This window comes from Lissotriton vulgaris, chromosome 3_1 (assembly GCF_964263255.1).
Source record: "Lissotriton vulgaris chromosome 3_1, aLisVul1.2, whole genome shotgun sequence".
Taxonomy (NCBI): domain Eukaryota; kingdom Metazoa; phylum Chordata; class Amphibia; order Caudata; family Salamandridae; genus Lissotriton; species Lissotriton vulgaris.
In genome coordinates this window covers 549,777,158-549,803,623 of record NC_141689.1, presented here as the reverse complement: position 1 = coordinate 549,803,623, position 26,466 = coordinate 549,777,158, and the positions used below count along the sequence as shown (strand labels likewise).

General features: G+C 47.4%; 1 protein-coding gene across 1 annotated transcript in view; it reads left to right on the top strand.

The window, feature by feature from the left end:
- The window catches only part of LOC147726772 (general transcription factor IIH subunit 2), a 358,867-nt gene that overhangs the window by 230,339 nt on the left and 102,062 nt on the right, over nt 1–26,466 (top strand). The window contains exon 12 of the mRNA XM_086960819.1: nt 23,353–23,416. Within this exon, the coding sequence (XP_086816945.1) occupies nt 23,353–23,416 (64 nt within the window). The remainder of the gene's footprint in view (nt 1–23,352; nt 23,417–26,466) is intronic.

Genomic DNA, 26,466 nt, shown 5'->3' with positions numbered 1-26,466 from the left:
CAGTCACTCTACCATCACAGCAGTGCAGTCCCTGGGTGCCATCCTCCTACAGGCAGCAGCAAACATGCAATATAACAAGCATCGCAGAGTGCTCACTTCTGCCACACAGCAACACAGATGCCCATTCATGCTTCAGCTCTGAGTGAACCTCAACGTGCATGTCCAAGCAAAGTATCACACAGCCTCTCTCTTGCCTACTGTAAAACAACGAGCACTGTCGTGACATGCGTCAGAAAGTTGCTGCAAAAGTCAACAACCTAAGAGCGAGCGAAATTGCACAATTGTTATGATTACGGGCACAGTAGTGTACGGGTCAGTTTGGGTACAGGGAGAATTAGTTATACCGTGTGTTGCATAGGCCCGAGGCAGACCAGAGGGAGAAGGGTGTTTGATACAGAGCGGCTCAATGCAGGAAGGAAAGGCTCGCAGGCCAGTTAGGGCCTCCTAGGGGCTTCCCGAAAATTCTGCTACGTGGTAAAAGAGCAAGGCCGTCCACCTTTAAATGTCGCTTACGTCATTGGCGCGCTGGAGTTGCGTGCTTCCAGGAAGATGAAATCACGCAGGTGATGTCATAAAACATGGCACAATGCTGCACTCTGCAGCATTCCTGCACAGATGAGTACAATGCACTTTGTCTATGTTACTGTACTCTGGTGCATGCTATATATTATGTACGTAATTGTTTTCCCTGCAAGTTATGACGGAGAAGAGAGCGTGGCAGCTGAGAGTACCTGAGTTAACATGAAGTGCATTTCATGCTCCGACTGCGTTATGCTGCTTCCTGTGCTCTTTGTAGGGCCAGATGTACTGCACAATCATTATTAGAATCAAATCAGGTTTTGTGATCGGACCACCAGTGACTTCCATGAAACGTGAGCGACAATGCACAATGGAGTGCGGCCAAATATAATTCGAAAGAAGTAATACTCATGTGTTAAAGTCAACACCGATCGCATTCAAGATTAAAACTGGATAATTTGGGACTCGCACCAATTGGGGCTAGTTCATAAAGGATGTATATATACTTAACCCTGGTTTTCACCTGTAACAAGTGAAAGTGGAAATTATTGTAATTCTCATCTGCCTCTCAAACCACCCCAGAAACAAGGGTAATTGCTAGGGACCTTACAATAAAAACGTGTTTAAAAGCTTAATTCCGCTGTTTCCAAGCACTTTAAATGACAGATGCTGCTACTACGAAATCTAATTGCACTGCACTTACCAACACCAGCAGGATATGCAGCACAACACGTCCCATCCTCCCTGTGAATACACCCGTGGCAGATCGGAAACATGCACTATGCCAGCTCAAATGTAGGCCTCCATGAACAATGTTCCAAAATACTCAAGCAGCAAAATGCACTAAGGCGGCACCCCAAACTGATTGTTCCGGGAGGTGTTGTAACGAGGGAACTGCCTGCGATCAATTAAAGCGCCAACCTAGTCCCACACACCAAACGCTGCCCCTCCCGGCACTAACCACACACCCGTAACACCCGACGAACCCAGAATGGATCGCACACCGGAAATTCGCCATTTACCACCAAGACAAGACTCGAACTCACTACGTCAACTCTGGAGACCGATGCCTAATCCCCTCCGCCACTGGGTTAACGCCTGAGCAACCTCCAAACAATTTCACACACGCGGCCCGAAAACGCTATACACTTCTCTCCCGCAGAGACACGGACCCACCCAGCTACACTTCCCCGGCGCGTCACCGCAGACTCTCACCAGTGTAACGCCACGATATATCCAATGAAACCCCACAGCTCCCGCAGACAGTCCCACGAGCAGCGCACCATGAGTGCATCATGCATCATTACCAAATGCTTTTGCCTGCCACGAAACACCCACACAGCTCGCAACAGATTTTCCTGTCTAGAATTGTAATGCAACCGACAAAAGTAATTTGAACAGGAAGGAAAAGAACACTGTTTAATGTGCACAGCAAAATGGGGCTAGACGAAGGATAAGAACACTGTTCACGGTGCGCAGCAAAATGGGGCTAGACGCAGGATAAGAACACTGTTCATGGGGCGCAGCAAAATGGGGCTAGACGCAGGATAAGAACACTGTTCACGGGGCGCAGCAAAATGGGGCTAGACGAAGGATAAGAACACTGTTCACGGGGCGCAGCAAAATGGGGCTAGACTAGCGGACCATCACACATGCGCAGAGGACGCAAAACTATAACCGAATAACATCGTCCGTGAAATAAGATATGCATGCATTAATGACTCTCACCATCCAATCTCATTTCAAATGCAGTCAAACGAACGTCTGTCTGTAAACACAACTGCCGGCGGGTACTTCCACTATTTATGTGTTGAGCACAGAACATGTTGCTCTAAAACGGCTACATGCTACAATGGCGGTTCACAGATGCGTGGGACAGCACAGTTAAACAAAAGTTTGGTTGCGCCCGTGGTGGTCTAACTAAGGGGTAGGGAACACTTCGCTTATAGCCTGACTAATAGCCACCTGCTTGGGCCCCCACATAAAAAACCCGAACAAAGCACACCACCAAAAGCCCTTCACTCGACGCATCAAACCGATAGTACGAGCCTTAACCCTGGTACCGACTTTACTTGGAAGAAACCGATACAAACGGCATCATGTCAACTCCGACTTCACAAAACCCCAATTCTCAAAGCACAATACTGGACTAGCTCGATATTGCCTCTAATTAGCAGGTCTTTATACCGTCCTCAAAGCACGGAACTATTGATATGACTCATAGACTTTGGGGGAGTGCGATGGTTTCCCGATCCAAGAAGCTGGGTTACTATAATCCATAGTATGTTGTAACATCAATGTATAAAACGCTTTTTTAAGCAAATTACATTCACAACAGATGCCCAACTGTTCAATTGCTTACACACCGTACGGGGAATATTCCAATGCTATATTACCGCCTCAATGTGTGCTCAATCACCGTTCCAGAATTCGACCAACCAGAAATACCCACGCGGTATTTAAACCTCCAGCAGTGTAAATTAAACAAGCACTATACCGCAAATATCCACCGATGCCAAACCTCAGCCCCGTCTGCAGCATACTCCGACCGCAAACCACATCTGCTGTCTTGGGCTCCCCCCCCCAACAGCGCCACCCAAACAAGAACAAAGGACGCAACTTCCCTGTAGCTCCCACGGCAGACAAATCAGAAAATCTCATTCGCAAACAGCCTCAACCTAACCACGGTCACCTAAAAGCCCGGCCCGAGTGAATTAAGGTGCCAACCCAGTCCCCTCGCCATTGTGTGTCTGCATGCAAAGCACCGGCTCGTTTATGTTCTTCTCAGCCCACTCACGATCCTGCCAGATACCGGAGAAATGTCGTCATACAGGCGACACAGTTTTAATGTATTCGTTTTCCCCCGAGTTTCCTTAAGTTGTTACTGTGACAGACCTTTATGCTGCACGACAGAAATGTTTGCCTGCACGGTTTTCCCCACAGTCCAAAGATTCAGTCTTGTTAATGTGTTTTGGCACGGAGGGGACAAGTCTTCAGTTGGGGCCTACATGATCTCATGTGAAACCTAGGGACAAGCACATGGTTATTTTCAGACAGCAGTTGTTGGTAAATCATGGTTAACCCAAATAAAGGAGAAAGAGCCAACCTGGGATGAATGGGTCTCTGTCCTCTGTTTATCGTCTTCTTCGCGTTTTCCCTTAAAGAACCGGGAGGCGAGGAGGCTACAGGGCGGCACGGGATCGTGACAGACAGATCCTATACTGACTACCCGGAGCTATCTCTAACCCTCATAAAATGTAAACAAAGAATGTACATGTTGTTCACACTGGGGGAATCTCTTAGTCATCGCGGTTTCTCTTAGTAAACAACGATATGTTCAGCAGTATGGGCATCCATTCAAAAAAATCCCTGACAGCAGAATAAGGACCCTGAGGTTTATTGTCATTATTCACCAGAGCTGTGTTTACTTATTTTAAAAGCGTGCGTGCCTGATGGCCACTGAAGTGCGCACCACAGAGCGCCCCCGGAAAGTAAAAGCAACACACACGATATGGAGCCAGGGTCGGATTTGGATCACAATTCGGCCCGGGCACTGACGAAAAAAGTAGCCCACATTCAAGAGGCGTGGCCCACATTTAAGGGGCGTGGCCCACATTCAAGGGGCGTGCCCTTTCATTATTTGCACAGACAAGGAATGAAAGTGGGAGGATACTGTTCTTGCACAGGGCACAGGGCAAAGGTGCCAATGGCCTACATGCTGAGCAACTAAAAAAAATAGAAAGGCCCCTTTCTGTCACAAAATTATTCCAGCCCTCCAGCACAGGAGCACCTGAAAAGCAGCAAAGCCCCTGCTATTACTAACCTACTTAGCCCTCCCCAGACCTTCAGCTCAGGAGCACATGAACAGGTAAGGCCCCTACAATTAGTAAATTAATCGGCCCTCCAGGCCTCGGGAAAATGTCCTGGCAGGGGAGCACAAAACACAGCTTTCTGGGTCATCCAAGGTAGCCAGGTAGCCAGACTGAGGTGAAGCTGGTGCATGGGAAGTGCCTTCCCAGTGTGTTCTGGCAGTTTGAGTGTTTACCGTTTACTGTAGTATTACCCTTGTACCTGTGTATGGTACCCTTTTGTAACTTGCACAAGTCACTTTTCTCTGGTATCACACTGTATGCTACCTCTCACTTTTGTTTGCTTTAGATACTTGCACAAGTGCCACCATTGCCTACGTAACGTTTGTTCTTGTGCTGGAGTGTCTGCCATTTATTGCAGTATTATACCTCTACTTGTACTTTGTACGCTTTTGTAACCTGCACACATATCACTTTTTCCTCCTGTAATGTACCGATTGCTACCTCATGTATTTTGGTTGCTCACTATTGTCACTTTTGAGTCATGTAACTTAACGTTTGCTTTTGTAATTTGTCCACTTGTAATTTTTCTCCTCATGTATTATTGCTGTTCCTTGTGTGAAGCGCTCTGACACCTTCGGGTAAAGTCCGCGCTCTATAAAATAGCATAAATAAGTAAATAAAATAAAAAAAATTCCAAACATCACCTGGCCCCCACAGCAAGACCCATTCTTCCTCGTCAACTATGCCCTGAATGTGAAGGGCTGTGGGCGAGGTGCTAAGACTAACACCGTTTCTGGGCTGCATGGGCCCCAGGGGGGCCGAGGTGAAAATGGCTCAAAGGCCTGAGAAACACCTGGCCCCCAGGGAGGCCGATTCTTGCAAACAATCACCCCTCCCCAGCCCAGCCTCAGCTTGATTGCTTGGCAGGGCAGGGGTGAAGGAGAGGCCACAGCTGACAATCGCTGTCCGGCCGCACAGCGAGGCTGCTTTAATTTTCTCTGTCTGTCTCCGTGCACTCTGTGGGCCGTTTTTTTTCTCCCCTTTCCTAGTTCACTCTCTGTGGACTGGGACAGGGGAGAAAAAAACGGCCCACAGAGGGCACTGAGGCACCGGCCCTTCGGCCCATTCCCGAATGCCCGCCTTGCCAATCCGCCCCTGTATGGAGCCCACAGACTCCTACCTAAACAAGCCTGGTAGTGGTGCGCTCCGACCTAAACACATGGCCCCTGCGCGCCTCTGCTGGCGTTTCACTGCTTGTAAGGGGAAAACAAGCGCGTCACGGCTAATTAAAACCATATGGCCCTGCACGCCTCTGCTGGCTCTCGAGAGGAAAAGGCTCTGGGAGTAGACCTTTTAAAAGAAGCTGGGACTTCCACACGCCATTAGCCAATTGCGTAATAAAGCCAGACGCAAAGCCCAATGGTGTGTGAGCCCCACATGCACAAGCTTTTAGGAAAGCTGAACTGATGGCAAGAGGTCGTTTTCCTAGCTGTGCTAGGCTCGACCTAAAAAGTGCCTCAGTGGTACTCACATCATTCTTTGCATTCAGTTGCAGCAAACCGTCTGGCATCCAACACGCTGCAAGGTGGTATGTTCAGACTGGCATGCTTTAAGTAGATTTTCCTGTACAGGATTATTGCAAATCTACTTGAAGTAGGTGGTACTTGGGAGTGTTTTGCGACCGCAATTGCAAACCATCAGTACATGGTTCTGAGACTCGCTACTTGGAAGGGAATGCCCCTTCCAAATAGCAAGTCTCAAAACCTATTTAGCGAGTCGTGAAAAAATTGTGACTGGCTAAATAGGCTTTGTACATGGCCCATGATGTTTTTGCATCAAACGGGTTCCCAAAACCTTATGCACATGCAAAAACGGGTCGTACATCTGGGCCTGAGAGCCTTGTTTGCCTAACAGCCAACAGTTTCTGTTCCTCCCCAAACACTGATTGCATGCGAACATTTAATGATCTAGTTTGAAAAGGAAATCCAGCGTTTAAGAAAGAAAAACACAGACCTTTCCTCACTCGTCCAACCAAATCATTCTCTGAATACCAGCACTGGGGATTTGTATCATTGATACTGATGGACCTCAAATAGTGCAATGTATTTACTGTAGTGTGTAATATATAAAAAGATTGATAATGTTATTAGATGAGAGCTATAAATTGGATTGTGTTACAAAAAAAGCTGAGAATGAAAGGTTAATTTTAATAGAATCCCCATCACTTCACTTCTGGAACAGGTTTTGCACACAACTGATTTCCATTGCTTTCGGGGAAATAGCCTGTTGCGGCTTGCACAGCTTCATCTGTGTCATTGGTGCAGATAGATAATAGTTCCAGAAAACGATAGCTCTCTTTAATGGGAAACCAGTGTTATTGTTTTTAATCTCGGTTTCTTAGGTCTATAAATATATCTAGTCATTTGGTGAATTGAATTCGGTACTTTTTTGCATTGTTCGAGCCCACAGCAAATGCACATCTATAAAGAACTATGCTAAAAGGTAACACCCCAATGTGACCCTTAAACTAAACGCCCAAAAAATGTTTTTAGTTGCTAAATCAATTCATTTGAGTGGGCCAATGCCGTTGTTTTCACTCTGCTGTCAAGCACTAACACTGTAAAACACAAATACCTCAGTTGTGCAAGGTGAGGGCAGTATCACATCAAAATATGTGTTATTCACAGGCAAGGTGCACAAATAAAATAAAATGGGAGCAGCTCAACAATAAAGAGGAAATCAATGTAAGTCTGCTGAAGTGACTGACCTACCTAGATGTATTTTTAAGTAAGTCAGCTGGAAAAAAGGCTGAAGGAATCTTTCCAGAAAAAACAGCATTGATACATTGTGTATGCTTTTTGTTTGTTAGATCTACAAATTTGTCAAATCCACTAAATAGTTGCATGTCAAAACTGTTAATGCATCTTAGCGTCCAGAATCAAAAAACTCTTATCCTTATTGTGAGACCAGACCCTGAGTTTTTGCTGCAGTGATCCATCTTGCATCCTCAGAACTGTTTTTCTCACACCAAGCTTTTTTCACTGTAAGAATTCATCATTCAGAGCCAAAACTGTGGACCCCTCATTGAACATCACATGTGATCTCATTCTTCAATTAATGATATTAAAGACTCAACTCCTCTTCTTCCTATACTTTATCCCATCACTAAATGAGATGAAAAAATAAAATAATTTCCCTACCTACATCCTCCACTACTGCTGCCTTGTAGACCACATCACTGCCGGCAAAATGACACAGACCCTCATCTAGGAACATTCTATACAATTTCATTTCAGTATGCCCCAGAACTAATTTTCCTCTCCTGTTGAAGCAGTAGCTTGGTTTCAGCTTCTGAATAATCAGGAAAATCCACACTAAGACAAACTGACAGTTTCTTCATTACCAAGCTGTTTAACTGTAAAGTGCACCTTCATGTGCTGTGTTAGCCATTATCTCCTGTCTGTACCCAGAAAACCTTGTGCTTAAACCTTGATTTAGGTCAATCTAACTCCTTGGACTTATTTGCTAGAATGGCCATTAAAGTCTAACCAGATTCCTTCCTTGTCGCGTATGAGTTAGCGCACAAAGCTCACCTTCTGCGGGTTAAGGGCCGACATAGAATAAAGGGGGTTTTGATAATATTCAGTGCCCTTAGTTTTTTTAATTACCCATTTGTGCAAAACACTCCATGTGTGAAATATTCGTACAGAGGGGTTATCAAAAGGTAGTTTTGCAGATAAGATAAGAATGTGAAAATTGATCAAGTGCTCATCTTTATGTGGAGAGATGAATATCCGAAGGAATTCGAAGAAATGAAAACTAGAATTGCTACAGCACCCATTCTGAGTTACTGTAATTAGGGCACAGCCCACATTGTTATAATGGATGACAGTCATATGTGCTAGATACTGTACTGTGTCTGAAGGAAAAGAACTGCTGAAAGATTTTGCTCATAGGAGGTATTTTATCACTATAAAACCTTGTAAGTGGCTGTTTATTTCTCTGTGCATGTGATGTACTGCATGTATGGCTCATAAACTGCCAATACATGAGGTCTGGATGCTGTATATATAATAGTCTAAAAAAAATAGGCAGATGCAGTCGTTTCAGGTGGCTGGGATTCCAGAAAATGATTGTCTAGCATAACGGTGGCAGAGTTATGTAACTAGGCAAGTGTTATCAGCCCAAAAAGCGTGTGTTTCTTGTAAAACATGTTTATACCAATTGGGGTTTTATTCTTCTTAATATATACTAGGTTTCAGTTGTTTACCAATGAAATGTCTGACAAATTATCACCCAGAATCAAATGGTAAGGTAGAGAGACTAAATAGCACAATATCTGGTTGAGGGACGTGTAGTATAACATTTGTTTGTATGGTTAATTAAAACCTTGACAATATAGAACATTTTGAAAGAAAATTGAAACCATTCTGTACATGGGACAGGAAAAGAGTAGTTAATCCATTATAGTGTCATGTAACATGAACAAGTAAAAAATGAAGTAAGTAATTAAAAATCAACTATAGTTGTCTTAATGACAATATGCTTGTAGAGCAGCGACGGGCAGCAGCAGAGTAAATGCCGGAAGTGCATTGTTGAAAAAGTTGTTCAGTTTGCTGAATTATACATTAAGTATGTATGCTCACATGTGGGATATTACTTTTGAGGAAGGGGTACAAGCTAAATTCTTGTATAAAGCCAAGTTAGATGAATAGAGAGAAAAGGATTTGGGTAGCTGATCCAGCAGCAACAGCCTGAGGCTCAAACAGTATTGATTGGTCGCTTTGACAGCCGGCTTGTCCTCTCTCCAACAAAAACTAGTCTAACCTACCTTCCCCTAACCTCCCCTCCCCTAACTTCCCCTACCCCCCTTCCCCTAACTCCCTTTCCCCTAACCTCCCTCCCATTGCCCACACTCCTGGCACTCCCTTACATCACATTGGGAAATCGCCTACCCCCCCCCCTTCCCCCAACCTCCATCCCATTGCCCCCTCTACTTGTATGCTCGCTCATCCCAGCAATATCTCCCATCTAGCTAACTTCACGCCTCACATGGCCCGGGTCTCCCACCCGCCCCTCCCACTGTCCAATCCTCCTCCTCCCCTTCACGTGATACATAATCCACATTCAGAGCCTGCTGCAAAACTCAAGGCAATAAACCAAGAACTTCTGTCTCTCAAAATTGTCATACAAAAACTCATTGGGTCAACCAAGAGACGCATATACCTTGGGTGAAAAGACATGTATTAACAGATCTTGGATTCACTGTGCTGGCTGCCTCACAACAATCAACCACGAATAGAGGGGTGGCTATCTTAGGCCAACGCTCTGTAACTACGACGGGGAAGGTTAAAGTTGATAGTTTCGGACGATGGGCTATTGTGGAATGTGTAATTGGTAATGTTGTGACAACGATTTGTACAGTTTATGGCTCCAATATGGATGACATTGCAGTCATAGAATATTTAAATGTAGAATTAGCCCTATGGAGTACTCCATTAATTGTATTGGGTGATTTCAATATCCATGGGGAACTGAACACATGGGATCCAAACTTCTCTAGATATCTAGGGAGGAAGCCCAAGGTCTTCAAGGCACTACGTCAATTACTATCCCAACATGGGTTGATTGATGGTTGGCCTGTGACCCACTTGAATGATCCTGGATATACTTATTTTTCTCCACCACATAAGAAATTTGTCCGAATAGATTATATTTTCATACCTAGATATTTTGCACAAGGATCCAATATGTCTGTTAAACCACGTCTCACCTGGGAGGAGCTTCGCGGGAAAACAAGATGGCCGCGTAAGCTCGGAGCTCCGCGGACCCTCCGACCCTCCGCAATAATCCTGCTCGAAATCCTGTTCCACGTTGGTGGATTCTACTAGCTGACGGGTCACTGACGCGGGATCTGCCTTCCGCTTCTAAATCGGTGATTCCTACGCTGAGATACGTCGAGTGTGACTCCGTGCCAGGGATGCGCCATTGTCTCCTCGGTCTCCGCCACTCCGCAAGTCTGGAATGCGTAGTGCCCGGTGGTGATCCCCAACGACGAAGTGCCTGAGACTGCGGTGTCTACTTCCACCGGCCTTACTCGAACATCTGGCCTTTACTACTGCTTTTGGTATCTTTGGCGTGGACTCGTGTGGTGTGCTCTTTTGCTCCCGTCGGACCCAACATGGCGGGCAAGGGCGAACCCGACAAGACGTCGAACAAAGGCGTTCGTGGCAAATCTCAAACTCAACAGAATAGAATTGAGAGATCTGTTCAGCCGCGCACTTCGCCCGCAGCAGTGGCCTCCACTAAAGACCTTCCTCCTTCGGGCTCGCCCGATGGGTCCGAGCCCACCCTCAGTGACATTATGGGGGCCATCTCGGGCATACGGACCGAACTACAGAAGCAATATGAGGTCTTGACCCACAAGGTGGACACTTTGGCGGTGGATCTCACCCTTATCAGAGCCGACCTGGGTAAAACTAATGATCGGGTGAAGTCGTTGGACATCAAAACCTCGAGCCTCACCACCGACGTCTCGGATCTACAAACTGAGGTCCGGACCTTGCGACTAACTTCCGATCATTTCTCCAGAAGGCTGGAGGATTTTGAGGGCCGTGCCAGGCGGCAGAATGTTCGCATTATTGGAATTCCGGAAGGTTCGGAAGAGGTGGCGGCTGACCTCTTTGTGGAGGACCTGATACAGACTCATCTAGCTCCTCCCGGGTTGAGCAAGTTCTTCTCGGTGGAGCGCGCACACCGGGTACCGGGCGGCCCGCCGAAGTCGGGCGTGGCGCCTAGGCCCTTTGTTGCTAGGCTCCTCAACTTCCGAGACCGGGACGCTATCTTGCAAGCGTCTAGGAGACAGGGGCCGCTCCAGTTCCAGAACTCAGAGGTGCATTTCTATCCTGACTTTACCAGGGCGGTTCAGAGACAGCGCCAGAGCTATGCGGGAGTGAAACGGCGACTGCGGGACATGGGCCTAAAGTACTCGATGATGTTCCCTGCCAAGCTTCGGATTGAACACGACGGCCATGCCCTGTTCTTTGACTTTCCGGACAACGTTAGCGAATGGCTGGACACTGCCGCAGCGCCGGGAAAACCAAGACGACAACGAAGGGGGAGCTGCTGGTGGATCTGATCTGTGAGACTTGGCTCTGCCGCGAGAACATTGGCGGTTGGTGGTCCTGCAATACGTGACTATCGTTACTTTCCTGAGCTGACTTATTAGATCTCCTGTTGGTTCAGGGAGGGTGGCGGGAGGTGTCCGTGGGGATTCCTCACTCCTTTGGGGGCTTTTCGTAGATTAGTTAATGGGGTGACAGGCACACTGCTGGTTGGGGGGGCTGTTTAGTCTGATGCAGGGGTGCAGGGTGGGGGGTGTTCTTGGACGAGTTCACTTGTTTGTTTGTTCCTTCTTTCTTTCTTCTCTAAGGCAATGGGTCGTGAATATTGTTGCATTTTTTTGTTTGCTGAGGCTTGTTGGGGCTGGACGGGGCGGGCGGCACGATGATGGGGGGTAGGAAATTAAAAGTAATCAGTTGGAATGTTAATGGGCTGGGTGACCGTATTAAGAGGGGGATTGTGCTTCAACTGCTTAAGCGCCACATGCCTGATGTTGTTCTTTTACAGGAAACGCACTTGTTTGGTAACTCATGTAAAGCGCTCAATCGCAAGGGGTACAAGATGGTGGCCCACTCGGGGTTCTCCTCGGGCTCTCGGGGGGCGGGCGTCCTTGTCCGTACGTCCCTTCCATTCGAGATTGACGTCACTACGATTGATGGTAGAGGGCGATACGCCGCGGTGGCAGGACGCTGGGAAGGGCGTGCCCTCACTCTACTTTCGGTTTACGTCCCCCCCCCGGCCTACAGACCAGTACTTTTCGAGACCTTGGTGGCGCCATTTTAGCACTGCCTGATGGCTTGTTGATTGTGGGGGGTGACTTCAACTCAGTCTGCTCTGGCTCCCTGGACCGACATCCGCCTAGAGATCTCCGTAGCTCTCAACTGTGGTTGCCCTCGTTCCTAGAATCCATGGGCTTAGTGGATAGCTGGCGTCTTTTGCACCCCACGCTTCGTCAGTTCTCCTTCCTTTCCGGTGCGCATGGCAGTCTCTCCCGCATAGACTACGTTCTCACCTTGGCAGCGCACGCGTCTGCCGTGTCTGAGGCCCGATTTCTGGCGCGGGGCGTCTCCGACCACTCTCCGTTATGGGTCTCCTTTGACTTTGACATCATCCTATCGGACCGACCGGCGGCGGTTAATCCCTGGTACTTCTGCAACCCTAAAACTCGCGCTCTTCTAGCCAAGGCCATCGACCTTTATTTCTCCGAAAATGACGGCTCGGTTAGTTCTGCCGCGACCCTGTGGGAGGCATTTAAGACCGTTTTGAGGGGCGAGGCATTCACTTTGATAGCGGATGCCCGTAGGGTTGGGGATGCTGACCTACTTCGCATCGAGGAAGAGGTTCTGAACCTTGACTCCCAGTTGGGGCCCGAACCTGACCCTGTCCTCCTCCATGCTCTCTCCCTCAAACAGCTGGAATACCGTGATCTAGCCACGAATGCCGCCCTGACCTTGGCTAGGGAACAACAAGGCTGTATCTATGACGTTGGGGACAAGGCTGGGAAGCTGCTGGCCTGGTTGGACAGGAAGGAGATGGCTGGCCGCGTCGTACCAGGGATATTGGGGGACGACTGGAGCGCTGTCACTGACCCCAGTGCCATTGCCGAGTCTTTCGCCGACTATTTCCGGGGTGTCTACGCTTCCACATCGGACTACTCCGATGCTGACTCGACAGACCTTCTTTCGACGGTTGACCTTCCCTGCCTCTCTGAGGAGGACCGCGACGATCTGGACAGAGACATTTCTGCCGACGAGATCGCTCTCGCGATCCGCTCGTTGCGGTCTGGCAAGGCACCCGGTCCCAACGGCATTCCGGTCGAACTATACAAGATACGACCCGACGCAGTCTCTCCGTATCTGCGTAATATGTTCCTGGAAGCGCGAGACGCCGGTATTCTTCCCCTTGACCAGAGGCTGGCCACCATTGTGGTCATCCACAAGGAAGGGAAGCCGAGGGATGTGTGTCGCTCATACCGCCCCATCTCTCTCCTGAACGTCGAGCCTAAGGTTCTTGCCAAACTGCTTGCCAATCGACTGATTGGAGTCATCGGCGACCTAGTGCACCCGGATCAGTCGGGCTTTATTCCTCACCGCAACACTGCCCTCAACTTACGTAGACTCCACGGTGCCCTAGCCAGGGCACATACCCTAGAGGAACCGGCAGTCCTGGCCTCTCTCGATGCCACTATGGCCTTCGATTCTCTTGAGTGGAACTACCTTTGGGCAGTGTTGGCTAAGCTCGGGTTCGGTCCGGTCTTTGTGGGATGGGTGAAACTCCTATACGCTAGCCCACTGGCTAACGTATTAGTGAATGGTCGTCTGTCGACGTCCTTTGCCTTACACAGGGGCACCAGACAGGGCTGTCCTCTGTCGCCTCTCCTTATTGCCCTGGCTCTCGAGCCGCTCGCGGCCATGTTGCGTGTGCACCCTGACCTTCATGGCATCACCTGGGCCCCTGGCTTTGAGGACCGGATTTCCCTGTACGCCGACTATATTCTGCTTTACCTGACTTCCCCTTACAAGTCCCTCATCGTGGCTTGTGACGTACTTAGACTTTTTGGGAGACACTCTGGCCTAGTCATCAATTGGGCTAAGTCCTCCCTTTACGTTCTGAAGGGGGACACACCGCGCCTCCCCAGAGGTTGCAATATCCAGGTGGCCGTACAGGGTTTCAGGTACTTGGGGATCTACATCTCTGGGAGCTCGAAGGCGCGATACGACCAGAACTTACTCCCCCCACTTCAGCGTCTCCGACGTGATGTGGATAGTTGGCGTAAGCTCCCGCTCTCCCTACTCGGTCGTGCGGCCCTGTTCAAGATGATGTCCTTGCCCAGGTTTCTCTATGCCTTACAGAACACCCAAGACCTGGTTCCGGCCCGCTACTTCAGGGAGATTGAAGGTCTCCAGCGAGCCTTGCTCTGGGATGGTCGGCCCCGTGTCGCGATCACGAAGCTCACGCTTCCGTGGTACGACGGGGGCATAGCCCTGCCGGATGTGCGTAGATACTACTGGGCCTCCCAGCTCGCAGCTCTCAATCACGGGTTTTACGGCCCGTTGAATAGTCCCGGCTACGCCATGGATAGATGGCTCTTGGGTGGCAACTACTACCGGGCCCTGTACTCGAGGTCCCTGGACCAGCGGATGTCGGGCCCAACGAAGACGGCGGTCTCCATTTGGCGGGCGATTACCAAGGCGCAGGGATGGCAGGGCAGACTGACAAGATTCACCCCTCTGTACGATTCCGACATTTTGGGCAGGTTGTGGCACACCAAGGGCTTCGAACAATAGGAGTCAAGAGGGACAACAAGGACTAGATCGCCCTCCACTCAATCAAACGATAATCAAAAATTGACCTAGTCCTCAAGGCAACACAGAAATATGTGGGACTATAAACAGTTCTAGATTGTCAGAAGAGCATTCTAATAATATCTCTAATTGTAGAAATTATAACTCTGTTTCAGTCTATTGCCAAAACTAAAAATAAGCCCATCTCTGATAAACAGAAACCCGAACAACACAGTACAAACATCCACTAGAAGGACAACATTTAGAAAAAGGTGTGAATAGCTAGATGACACCTCACGGGCGCACCACCAATGGGACCCCTGGTTGGTACTCACCAGGTCGGCCCTGTTCTCATCATCGGTGTCAAATAGCTTAACGTAAACGTGTCCAAAACCCAAAGTAAAGAAAGAGACAGTGAATGGTGCAGTGTACACACAACATATATGTGACACAGACTAACAACGTTCAACATATAACACACACAAAACTGCGTACATTAAAGGTGTCACTGCCAGCAAAACTGTGCTTTAAAGTGCTGAAAATAAAAAACATAGAACATAGATAGCTGTAGATAGCTGCCTGTAGCATTACTGCATATTTAACTCTACATTGCACCCAGTAATAGACAAGAATTGCTCTTTACCTAGAGACATCTTTAGCTTTCATACCATTACCAAACTGGCTCTGTGAAAACTCTTAGACCCACTTCCAATCGGTAAGTGTGGTCACGCCTCCCTTCTATGTTCGCTAGTGGAGGGACTTCAAACGGCGTTTCCTCAGCACCGGAGCTGGTCTATTACTGGGTGCAATGTAGAGTTAAATATGCAGTAATGCTACAGGCAGCTATCTACATATATATAAATATATATATGTGTTCTATGTTTTTGATTTTCAGCACTTTAAAGCACAGTTTTGCTGGCAGTGACACCTTTAATGTACGTTTGCCCTGAAGAAATTGCCTGATACAATACCTAAGGCAATGAAACATGTCGGCTGTGGGCTGAGTATGAGACGATAGGTAGTATTCATAACTCCCCCCTTTTATATTACATGTTAACTGCAATGCAACAAGAAAATATAAATAAAGAAAGAGTTGTATCTTGTTGCGCAGTTTTGTGTGTGTTATATGTTGAACGTTGTTAGTCTGTGTCACATATATGTTGTGTGTACACTGCACCATTCACTGTCTCTTTCTTTACTTTGGGTTTTGGACACGTTTACGTTAAGCTATTTGACACCGATGATGAGAACAGGGCCGACCTGGTGAGTACCAACCAGGGGTCCCATTGGTGGTGCGCCCGTGAGGTGTCATCTAGCTATTCACACCTTTTTCTAAATGTTGTCCTTCTAGTGGATGTTTGTACTGTGTTGTTCGGGTTTCTGTTTATCAGAGATGGGCTTATTTTTAGTTTTGGCAATAGACTGAAACAGAGTTATAATTTCTACAATTAGAGATATTATTAGAATGCTCTTCTGACAATCTAGAACTGTTTATAGTCCCACATATTTCTGTGTTGCCTTGAGGACTAGGTCAATTTTTGATTACCACACCAAGGGCTTCAACAAATGGGACCTTATTGGCATTTCTAGGGTGGACGACATGATTTCTAAAGGGGCCATTAAGACCTTCCCTCAACTGCAGACTGAATATCAGTTGGGCGGCTCGGAGTTCTTCCGATATGCCCAGCTGAGGCACGCGTTGCTTTCGGCCATGCCACCGGAGGGGACGATTCCAGAGAGCTCCCCGCTGGAGGACAGAGTGTTGGACGGCCATATGCCTGACAGTGCTATTTCGCTGTCTTACAAAAAACTAATTAATGTCCGCACCGACCTCCTCCTCGGAGTGCGTGATCAGTGGGTAAGAGATGGCCTTGAGATCGACGATGAAGATTGGCAGAGCGCAGTGTCCTCCCCTAAGGAGGTTGCCATTTCTTCCCATCTCAGGTTGGTCCAATTTAAGATCCTGCACAGGGTATATGTTACTGGCCCCCGACTTGTACACATGGGTTATTCGCCTGACGGTCTTTGTCGTCGAGGCTGTGGTGCCCTCGCTACCTTCCTGCACATCCTATGGGAATGCCCCGTCATAACCTCCTACTGGAGAAGGATACACTGTGTTATGAGTGAAGTTACCGGAGTGGCGACTACGGCGGAGGCTCGGAGGTGTCTCCTCAACATTTGGGAACCGTCTGATCACAACACGGCCCAGACCCAGTGGGTGACCTTAGGCAATATGGTGGCCAAGGGGGATATTGCTCAGAAGTGGGGTGCCCCGACAGCTCCCCTGGTGGTACAATGGAAAGCCAACATGGATTGGTGTATGCTCCGGGAGAAGACGGTATATGTTGCCAGGGGTAGGCCCCGCAAATGGAATAAAGTGTGGGGTGCCTGGAACTCTTACCGGGGTGATATATGCCTGCCACCAGAGCCTGCTCCTCAGGATGAACGTTTGTCACCGTAGCCTGTGACACCAACTGTGTACGTTACTTGATTGATCCTGTCCTTCCTATCCCCTCCTACTATCCTTCACTCTACTGTGTCACTGTTTCGTTGCTTTCTCTCCCCTCCCGGCTACCAACACCCTGCTGCATTCTTTATCCCATTGCCACTCTCTGGCGCCGTTTGGCGTTTCTTCTCTTTTTTTCTTCTCTTCGTTATAAAACATTAAAAAACAACCTGCATTGTCCTGATGTAATTGTTTTGCACTATTATGCTCCTCTTGCCATGCTGCCTTGCCTCCGGGATGTTAGACTGAATAGCTGTGTGCTCTTTTGAAATAAAGGTTTTAAAAATAAAAATAAAAAAAAGAAAAAAACACGTATCACCTCTGATCATGCGCCAATTGTTATGGAGTTACCTATATCTAAAACACATAGAACACAAAGATCCTTCACTTTTAATAAGAAATTGTTATTAGATGAAACATATGTGAATCAAATTATGGATTGGGCCCAGCAATTTCTTGATCATAACAGAGCTTCCACTTCATATGCAATGGTCTGGGATTGTTTTAAGGCAGGGTTACGCGGTGAAACTGCTAGTTATAGTTGGAGTGTACAAAAGAAAAGGAAAAATATAATGATAGAATTATTACGCGACTTAGCGAGTGCAGTGCATGAGTTAATTCACGACATTAGATTACAACGTAACAGTGAAATATCCCAAAATGAAGTTGCGAAACACAAAGCGAAGATAAATGGGATTTGGAGTCAGGATATAGCATTACAATATAAGGCGTTTCGCGCAGAAAGATATGAATATGGGGAAAACATAGGGAGTCAACCGAAGAGCTGGCACTAGATCTCTCCTCCAACAAGACCTCACATGAGACCCCACAGATGAACCAGTCGAAACCCCCAGTCGTGAACCTGAATACCACTCCCTACCCTAATGCCCCATCTAGACCCTCCAGGTCCATGAATCCTTTTTCAGAACCAGATATTCTCTCCCTCCTCCACCTCTCTGCACTCATCCATCTCAGTCCCTTCTAGATCAGCACAAACAGCCCCACTATCTGCCCCCAGCGCGAACGGTCCTAAGCAAGGCTACTCAGAACCCAGCCAAAGCATCATACCCAACCCTCACAGAACACCCAGACTCGACACCAATGCCCTAAACATTAATAATCTCATGCTCATCCCCTCCACACAGCCACCGCTCACTGACAGCCTGCACAAATCACACCTGAACAGCATGTTACTTAACTGCAGATCAGCTGTGAAACATGCCACAGACCTCGGAAACCTCATCCTTGCCCAAGAACTAGACCTGATTATCCTCACAGAAACTTGGCTCAACGATTCCTCTGGCCTTATCCTTGACATACTAGTCCCTCCCAAACACAATATTCTAAGACTAGACCACGTCAAGAAAACGGGAGGTGGCATAGCCTTTATCTTCCGTAACTCACTAACAGCAAAACAATCCTCAGCTAATCTCTCTTCCTGTGAATACTTAGGCATATACATCACTAGTGTACACAGACCCTTATGCACCCTTCACATCTTCTGCCACCCACCCTAGTGATAACCTCCCTCTACTTAAACAAACTATGGAAACCATCTTCTCCAACCTGGGCCGACACTGCCCACAGATCTTCCTTGGGGACATCAATCTCCACTGGAATGATCTGCATGATCAGGCGGTTAACACTCTCAAGAACTTCCTAACAGACCTTTCTCTGTCTCAATTCTGGGACAGCCCCACACACAACTTAGGCTCAACACTTGATCTAATCATTTCCAACACCATTCATCTCGAATCTATTCTTTCCTGTGACTGGTTGGACCATCACTATCTAAACTTCCTTATCCTCGAAAGCTGGATCCTCAAAAGATCATAAACTGGCTTACCTCCAACCATCTCAAACTAAACGCCCTCAAGACGGAATTCCTCCTCATTGCACCGGCTAGGCAAACCCCCATTGACTTTAAACATCTCTCTAATCTCACCATGCTCAACTGCACACCACACCTCATTGACTCAACAAAATCACTTGGAATTCTGCTTGATAAGAACCTAAACATGCAAGAGAACATCAGAGCATCTACCAAGAACTTCCAGCTGTTCATCCTAAGAAAACTCAAACCCTACCTTCCCCAAGAGGATTTCAAATCGGCAGTGCAAGCACTGGTCATCTCCAGACTAGAATATAGCAGTGCTACTTTATGCGGTCTGCCGAAGCTCGGTCTAGCCCCCATCAGAGCTTCTCTAAATGCAGCTACGAGACTCTTCACGGGTTCCAAGAAGACCAAACACATCTCGCCGGACCTGAATTCACTCACCTGGCTTCCTTTTGAGGCAAGGATCCAATTAAAAATTGCTTGTATGACCCATAGAGGGCTTCACTTTAATGCCCCACTCTACCTGACAAATAAGCTGGAACATTCTGGGGGCTCCCGGTCCACAAGGAGCACTTGCACCTTGCTGCTCAAGCCGAAGAAATTCAATACGCTTAAGACCTACAATCGTACATACTCTGGCATTGCTCCAAGAATCTGGAAAGCCATTCCAGTGGAGACGAGGCTGATTCCATCCACATTTGCCTTCAAAGGGGAAGTGAAAGCTCTACTAATGAACAATGCGCTGATCTAGAAGCTTTGCTCCCCTTACCTTGAGACTTTCTTGCTAGCTTAACTATTACATGTCATTTTTTGCTACCTACTGTCGTCTGCCATAATGTTCCTTGTGTTCTTGATGTATATTGCCCTAATTTTCTTTCTACCCTAGCCTTCTCCCTATGTTCCCCCATTATGTCTAGATTATCGTTGCACATTGACCTACTTGTACATTGATATGTCTCCTTGAGCTGTGTTCAATGTCTTATTCAAACCATATGTAAAGCGCTCTGATACCCACTTGGCTCATGTTTGCGCTATATAAAACTTATAAATAAAACAAGGCTGTAGGGATGGCCAAGGTGAATATAGTGAGGTGGTTAAAAGTTAGTTTGTGACGGAAGAACAGTGTTGGGTTTTCACAGTTGGCAGTCTCTCTCTGAGCTATGTTTACGGGATCAGCTCTCAAATCAGTCTGAATATTTGGACAGAGTCCCTCCACGTAAGGAGACATCTGAACACCTTGAGCTGCAATGGGAATGCTGGGGAGTTTCTTCGAAAGCAGTGTTTTCACAACGTTTCAAGGTGACTGCAGCAAGTTTCCGTGGGTAAAGATGCCAGCAGCCATCTTGCTAAATGTTGGAGCCTGAAGCCTTTGAAGGTGAGTGTGAGGCCTTAAAAGGGACACAACAGGAAAGCTTTTATAATGGCACAGTTCAGGAGTGGCCAAACTCCCTGAATAACTGGAGGACTTGTCTGGTATGAAAAATGGGGTACGGATCCTGATGTCCTCCATAGGAAGCGGCTAATTAAGTTTTACCCATGGAACAGATAATGGAACTCAGTTTGGAGTATTGGATAAGACTCAGTTTGGACTATTTTGTGTCATGGACACTGTAGAGAAAATTGCTTTCACTTGAGTGTGGGTTGTAAACGTTTAGATTCCTGTGTACCAACACTTTGGTGACTCATCACAATCCTCTGATTCCAGTCTTTCACTGTAACCTCTAGTAGTCACCTGGACGAGCAAGTGGATTGTTTGACTAATAACTGCAGAGGTAGATCATAAGGCTGCTCTAATGACCCCTGGGATGGCAGCAATTTTAGCCTTGATGAACTTCTAAAGGTATTTCTCCACCTTTATGTTTTTCCTTTAAAGGTAAACTGGACGTTTTAAGTCCTGACCAGGGTTTTCCAAAACATTACCAATCCAGAGTCACGATCTTGAGTTGCATTAGGATGTAACGCAAAAGAAGACTTTAAAGGTACCAATCGTGGGGAAAAAGGGAGCACTATGTGAGGTTGTGTCCTCTGTTTTCGTTTCCTGCTCATCTGATGGTGGTTATAAGTCTCACTGTATGCCTAGGTTAATGCTTCAATGACATTGGTGAGGAGTCTCTAATGTTGGATTGAAGAAAGAAGAGGATTACTGTGCTCCAACCAGATTACAATGTTACACCTGAAGCTCTGGTATCAATTTTCTTGACGTCGATCTTTGTGATTATTAACAATTCCACTTTGAGTTCCACTGTGAGTTGATGGTAAAGTACAGTAATATGGAGGTCGGTAAACTTTCAAAACTCTTAGGAGTGTAGGTTGGTTTCCGTTTGATTTGACCTTAACTCTGAAATGTACATGAGCTGGAAACCCACCCACCTCACCACTGCAGATCCACTTTCCATGCTTGAGTGTGGGTATCCCCTTGGGTGCCACCCTGTGCCCAATTCGCTGTTCTTGTTCCACCACCCAGTGTATAATCAGCTCCACTCCCACACCACCACTCAGGCAGCTGAAGTTGGGTGGGGAAGCCAGGCTTTTGCGATGTCACAGGCTCACTGCCCGTTCACAGTGCGCTACTCCTCAGCCGTTGCTATTGCTTCTCTTCCCTGTTTGTAGTGGTCTCACAGCCAGGTCTCCGCCTCCGTGCTCATGGCAGTCAGTGGAGGAAGTATCAAGATGGAACAAGAAGACCTTGCTTCTCTGCTTCTCCTTTGTCCACGCTGCCCCAATGTAAAGCACCCTGCAGAGATCCGCGACTGTGTTCCTCATTGGTGGGTTCCTCTGTGTGGTAAGCTCACACAACAAATTCACTCCATGCCACTGTCAGACAGAGCTCACGTAACTCACATCTGCCCCATACCCCTACAAGGCTACACCCCACCAAAGAAATCTCTTTAACCAAGACTTCAAATCAGTCAGGAGTCCTAGTACACAATAAATGGTTAGATACCTGTTACAAACCTGCATCAGGTAGGTTCCAATTTTACTTGTAGTTACCCACATGACAAACAATAAATCTCCATAGGTGTTAATGGAGTGACTTGCTTTTCCTTAACGTTATCACCCTCCAAAAAAGTGCTCCTTACTCATTCGCCTAAATAGCATCACCTTAAATGCCTACATTTTTGAAGGAAGAGTATGTGTGTAATGTGTAAATAGCTGTAATCTTTTTGACTTCCGGGAAGCTCTTGCTGATAGGTAATACCTCCTACAGCTACCAGCAGTATCTGTTTCTCTATAGAATTCTAAAAGAAATTTCTGAGCGTAACGAAAGCACAGTATTAAGAAGCTCATCAGATTAAGAGAATATCAACACTACTAGACTGTTTAAGATACTGTGGAAGCGATCAACCGGGTAACATTTAAGTAAGATCTAAAAAAAAACAAGTTAAAGAAGAATGCAATGTTCAAATGACACCAGCTCACCAATGCAAAGCACAATTGTAATTTTGGCCTTGCTATAAAATGATTACACTGCAGAAGGAATATATCTTTTTTGTATAATCGCTAGGATTGGGCACAACACATTTGTGTTGTTCAAAGTGTATTAAACATCTCCTCTCAAAAGTAAGTGACTGTAGAAAAAAGACATATATGTAATGTATGGTTTCTATTAGGTTGGCAGTTCTGATCAGCTCTGCGCTTCCCTTTTTGGTATTTCTTATGATCACAATCCAGCACGTTGGCTGCCGCTTTTTATTGTCCAATGTCAGATTTTCGTTTGTTTATCACCTGAGCAGGTATACGTTGAAAGGAATGGTGATTTGGTATTCTGCTGGAATGGACTTCATTTCGTTCATCCCTTATATATTTGTCACTGTGAGATTTCTATTAGCGGTCATACTATGTGGTTATTTGGGAGCTGTGGTGGTGGGCACGATTAGAGTCCTTCAAAGGGCAGCAATAGATGGCAAATCTCTTCAGCTATCATTTGCCTAGTTTGTTAATGATCGGTTGTTTCTTGCTGCGGATTGGTATAGTGCTGGGCGATAGACATATCCTACAGTGCTTCTTTCTTATGTGAGTATAAAAGGGCCAGGCATTGTGCACTGAAACCCAGTAAAATGGGACCTCTGTTGGGTTCCATGATAACTTGAAAGTTCATTAAAGTTTCGCTGAAGCACGTGTTAGAAACTAATAGGGGGCTTTGACTCGATAGGTTGTATGTCAAACCCTTGTCAATTTTGTACTGCAAAGCACAAATTGTTTCCTCTGAAGTAAATGCATTTTATATTTTTAGATGAATTTATTATATTTTTAAATTTTTCTTTCCCCAAGGTTTTCCTCAGCAAACCATTGCATCGCTCTCGGACCAGGATGCCAAGCCATCTTTCAGCATGGCGTAAGTCACTGAAGATTTACAAGCTTTTACGTGTATGGGATGTATGTATGTACCTTCTCAAATGTATCTGCAGGCAGTTTCAGAATCCCGGGCATATTTTTATTTGCAGTACAAATGAAAACATGAAGCAGCTAGAATGTAAATACATTAAGATAAAACAAAACCTTTGCATTCAAATATTAAATGTTTAGCGTAGTACAACGCATTTAACACCATATATGTAACAGTTTTCTACATGCCATCAACAATTTTGGAGCAAATTATGTTCTCACTTGTTTACATTTGTAATGGATACTACAGCTTGCAGATTCCTTGTCTAAGGAAATATCCGCAGATGCCATGCTGGTAACGAATATTTCTGATAGATACATCTGCCGTGTGGATGCCTCACCTTGTGATTCCTCACCTTGTGAATATCCCCCTTGCGCCAGCAACATTCGGAAATTCTTTTTCGTAGCCTCGCGCCGACGTGTATAGGACGTCACAGAGACACGGCTCCGCTCGCGACTCCGCTGACGTCACCGACGCCTACAATAGGCCCACGCCGGCGTGATGACATCAGTTCCCTTTTTTCCGCGTCGTCGACGCTAACGGTTATCGGGAATCTCTGTAGCCTACTGGTACTTTGTTGCCGTTTTGTAACTTAATTCTGCTTCTCTGTATCCTGTCTCTTCGAGGATGTCATCCAAGAAGACTGGCTTCAAGCCCTGAAGGGAGTGCGGTAAAATGATGTCCATTACCGACCCCCATGAAGACTGCATCTGGTGTTTAAGTTCCGACCATGATGTGGAGGATTGTTCTTCGTGTCGGAAGATGAATCCGAAGGCCCTGAGGGAGAGAGAAGCCAAACTTCTGGTTGCGAAGGTGAAAGCTGGAAAGGAGAAGTCGTCGAGGTCTCGTTCTCGAAGGGCGAGGTCGAAGTCCAGGGCGAGGTCGAGGTCTGCTTCTCGAGAGAGGTCGTCTTCGAAGTCGGCGTCGGATCATGTTTAGAAGTCGAAGAAGAAGCACAAGAAGAGGAGACATGAGTCCCGACGTCGCTCTGGTAAGGAGTCGGGCTCGAGGTCGAGGTCGAGGTCACCGAATAAGGTACGTTCGAAGGTGGTTACCCTCGAAGTCTCCGAGCATGAAGGTGAGGCCTCGCCTTCTGAGTCGGGGGGCGTTCTCCATCTCCGGCTCCGGATGCTTCACCGGTCCCGAATCCGTCTCCGGCGCCGTCCCCGGCCCGAGAAGAGGAAGAGGCCCGGGAGGACGTGGATTCTGCTCCTGTCGATGAGCCGAATTCGATCCCTCCTCAGGACCGGCCTGATGATTTTCAGCCGCCCTTTCCTGCTCCAGGCCAGGACCCTTCAGCGTTTCTTAACGCAATGTATGGTGTCTTCTCAAGGGCGTGGTACCCCTCTGGTGCACCTTCGGGTCCCATGGGTCCTTTGGCTTTCAGCCTGGGAGTTCCTCACTCCTATCCTCCGGCTCCGTTTATGCCTTACATGCCGGCTCCGACGCCGCATTGGCAAATCCCGGCTCCGCCGAAGTCGTCGACGCCGATTCCGGCGTCGCCTGCTCCTGATCATCCTCGAGGGCATTCTTCTGTGCCGTCTGATTCGATACCGGCGCCGGCCCCGAATCCGTCGAAGCCGCTGGTGGATCCGGCTGCGAGGCGTGTAAAGGAGAGGTCAAGGAGAGAAGCACAACGCCTTTTGGAGGAGCAGAGTTATAAGGGCTCACAGTCTGACGTCGAAGAAGGTGAACTAGAGGAGAGCTGTTTTGAGGAATTGGCGGATTCTGGGACCCTTGATTTCTCTCCAGAGTGGGAGTTGCCCTCAGGCTCAGGTGCTCCCTCTAAGGATATCCAGCCCTACCATCTGGTTATGAGAAAGGCTGCTGAGCTTCTTCAATTGACTCTGCCTACAGTGGAGTTCAATTCTGATCTCCTCACAGAAGTCTTGCATTCTCCAAATTCTGTGGTTGAGCCTTTACTTCCATTCAATGATGCCTTGACTGATCCTATTATGGAGGTTTGGAAGAAACCTTTGTCGGCTCCTGCGGTATCAAAGAGTGTTGCAAGGAGGTACAGGGCCGCTCCTGAGGACCCGGCTTTTCTGTCTTCACATCCTTCACCGGAGAGCCTGGTCATTCAGAGGCTGCCTGTTCTAAGAAGAGTCTTAGTGCCTTTCCGCAGGTTCCTTGTGAGAAGGAAGCAAAGAAACAGGACCAGGTGGCAAAAAAGACCTTTTCATCGGCTAGTATGGCCTTAAAGTCAACTAATGCCACATGCCTAATGGGGAGGTATGTGCATGCCCTGATGGACTCCTTGCGTATCCTGGCTCCTAAAATTCCTGACGCGAACCGGAAGGATTTTGAGGAGGTGATTAATGACACTCAGGCGGCAGCCCGCCAGGTAATTCAAAGTGGTCTGGACACTGCTGACTCTGTGGCTCGTATTATGGGCACCGCTGTTGCCACTAGGAGATCAGCCTGGTTGAGGTCATCGGACTTTTCGGCTGATGTTCAGGCGACTCTGCTTGATCTTCCTTTTGATGGCTCAGGTCTCTTTGGGAAAAAGGCGGATGCGGCTCTTGAGCGATTCAAGGATTGCAGAGCAACAGCGAAGTCTTTGGGCCTCCAGATCAGGGGCACTTCTTCCGGCAGAAGGTTCAGGGGCTTTGGTCGCTCCTTTCGGAATTTCCGGCAAGGCCAACAGCAGCAGCAGGAACAGCAGCAGCAGCAGCAAAATTCAATGTACAGATCGTACAGGGGAAAACAAAGAGCGCGTCCTCGTGGACGTCAGCCCTCCTCTTCCTCCACCTCTTCCAACCCCCCTGCCGCAGAAAAGCAGCCCTAGATCCGCTATTCAGGATCATGTGGGTCCAGTTGGGGGTCGGCTTACCCATTTTCTACAGGATTGGGAATCGGTTACAACAGATCTTTGGGTTCTCAATCTTGTAGAAAATGGGTATGCCCTTCCCTTTCGGGAATTCCCCCCTGTTTACCCTCCTTGTCAAGGTTTTTGCACCCAGGAACATCTGTCTCTTCTGCAGGAGGAGGTTCTAACT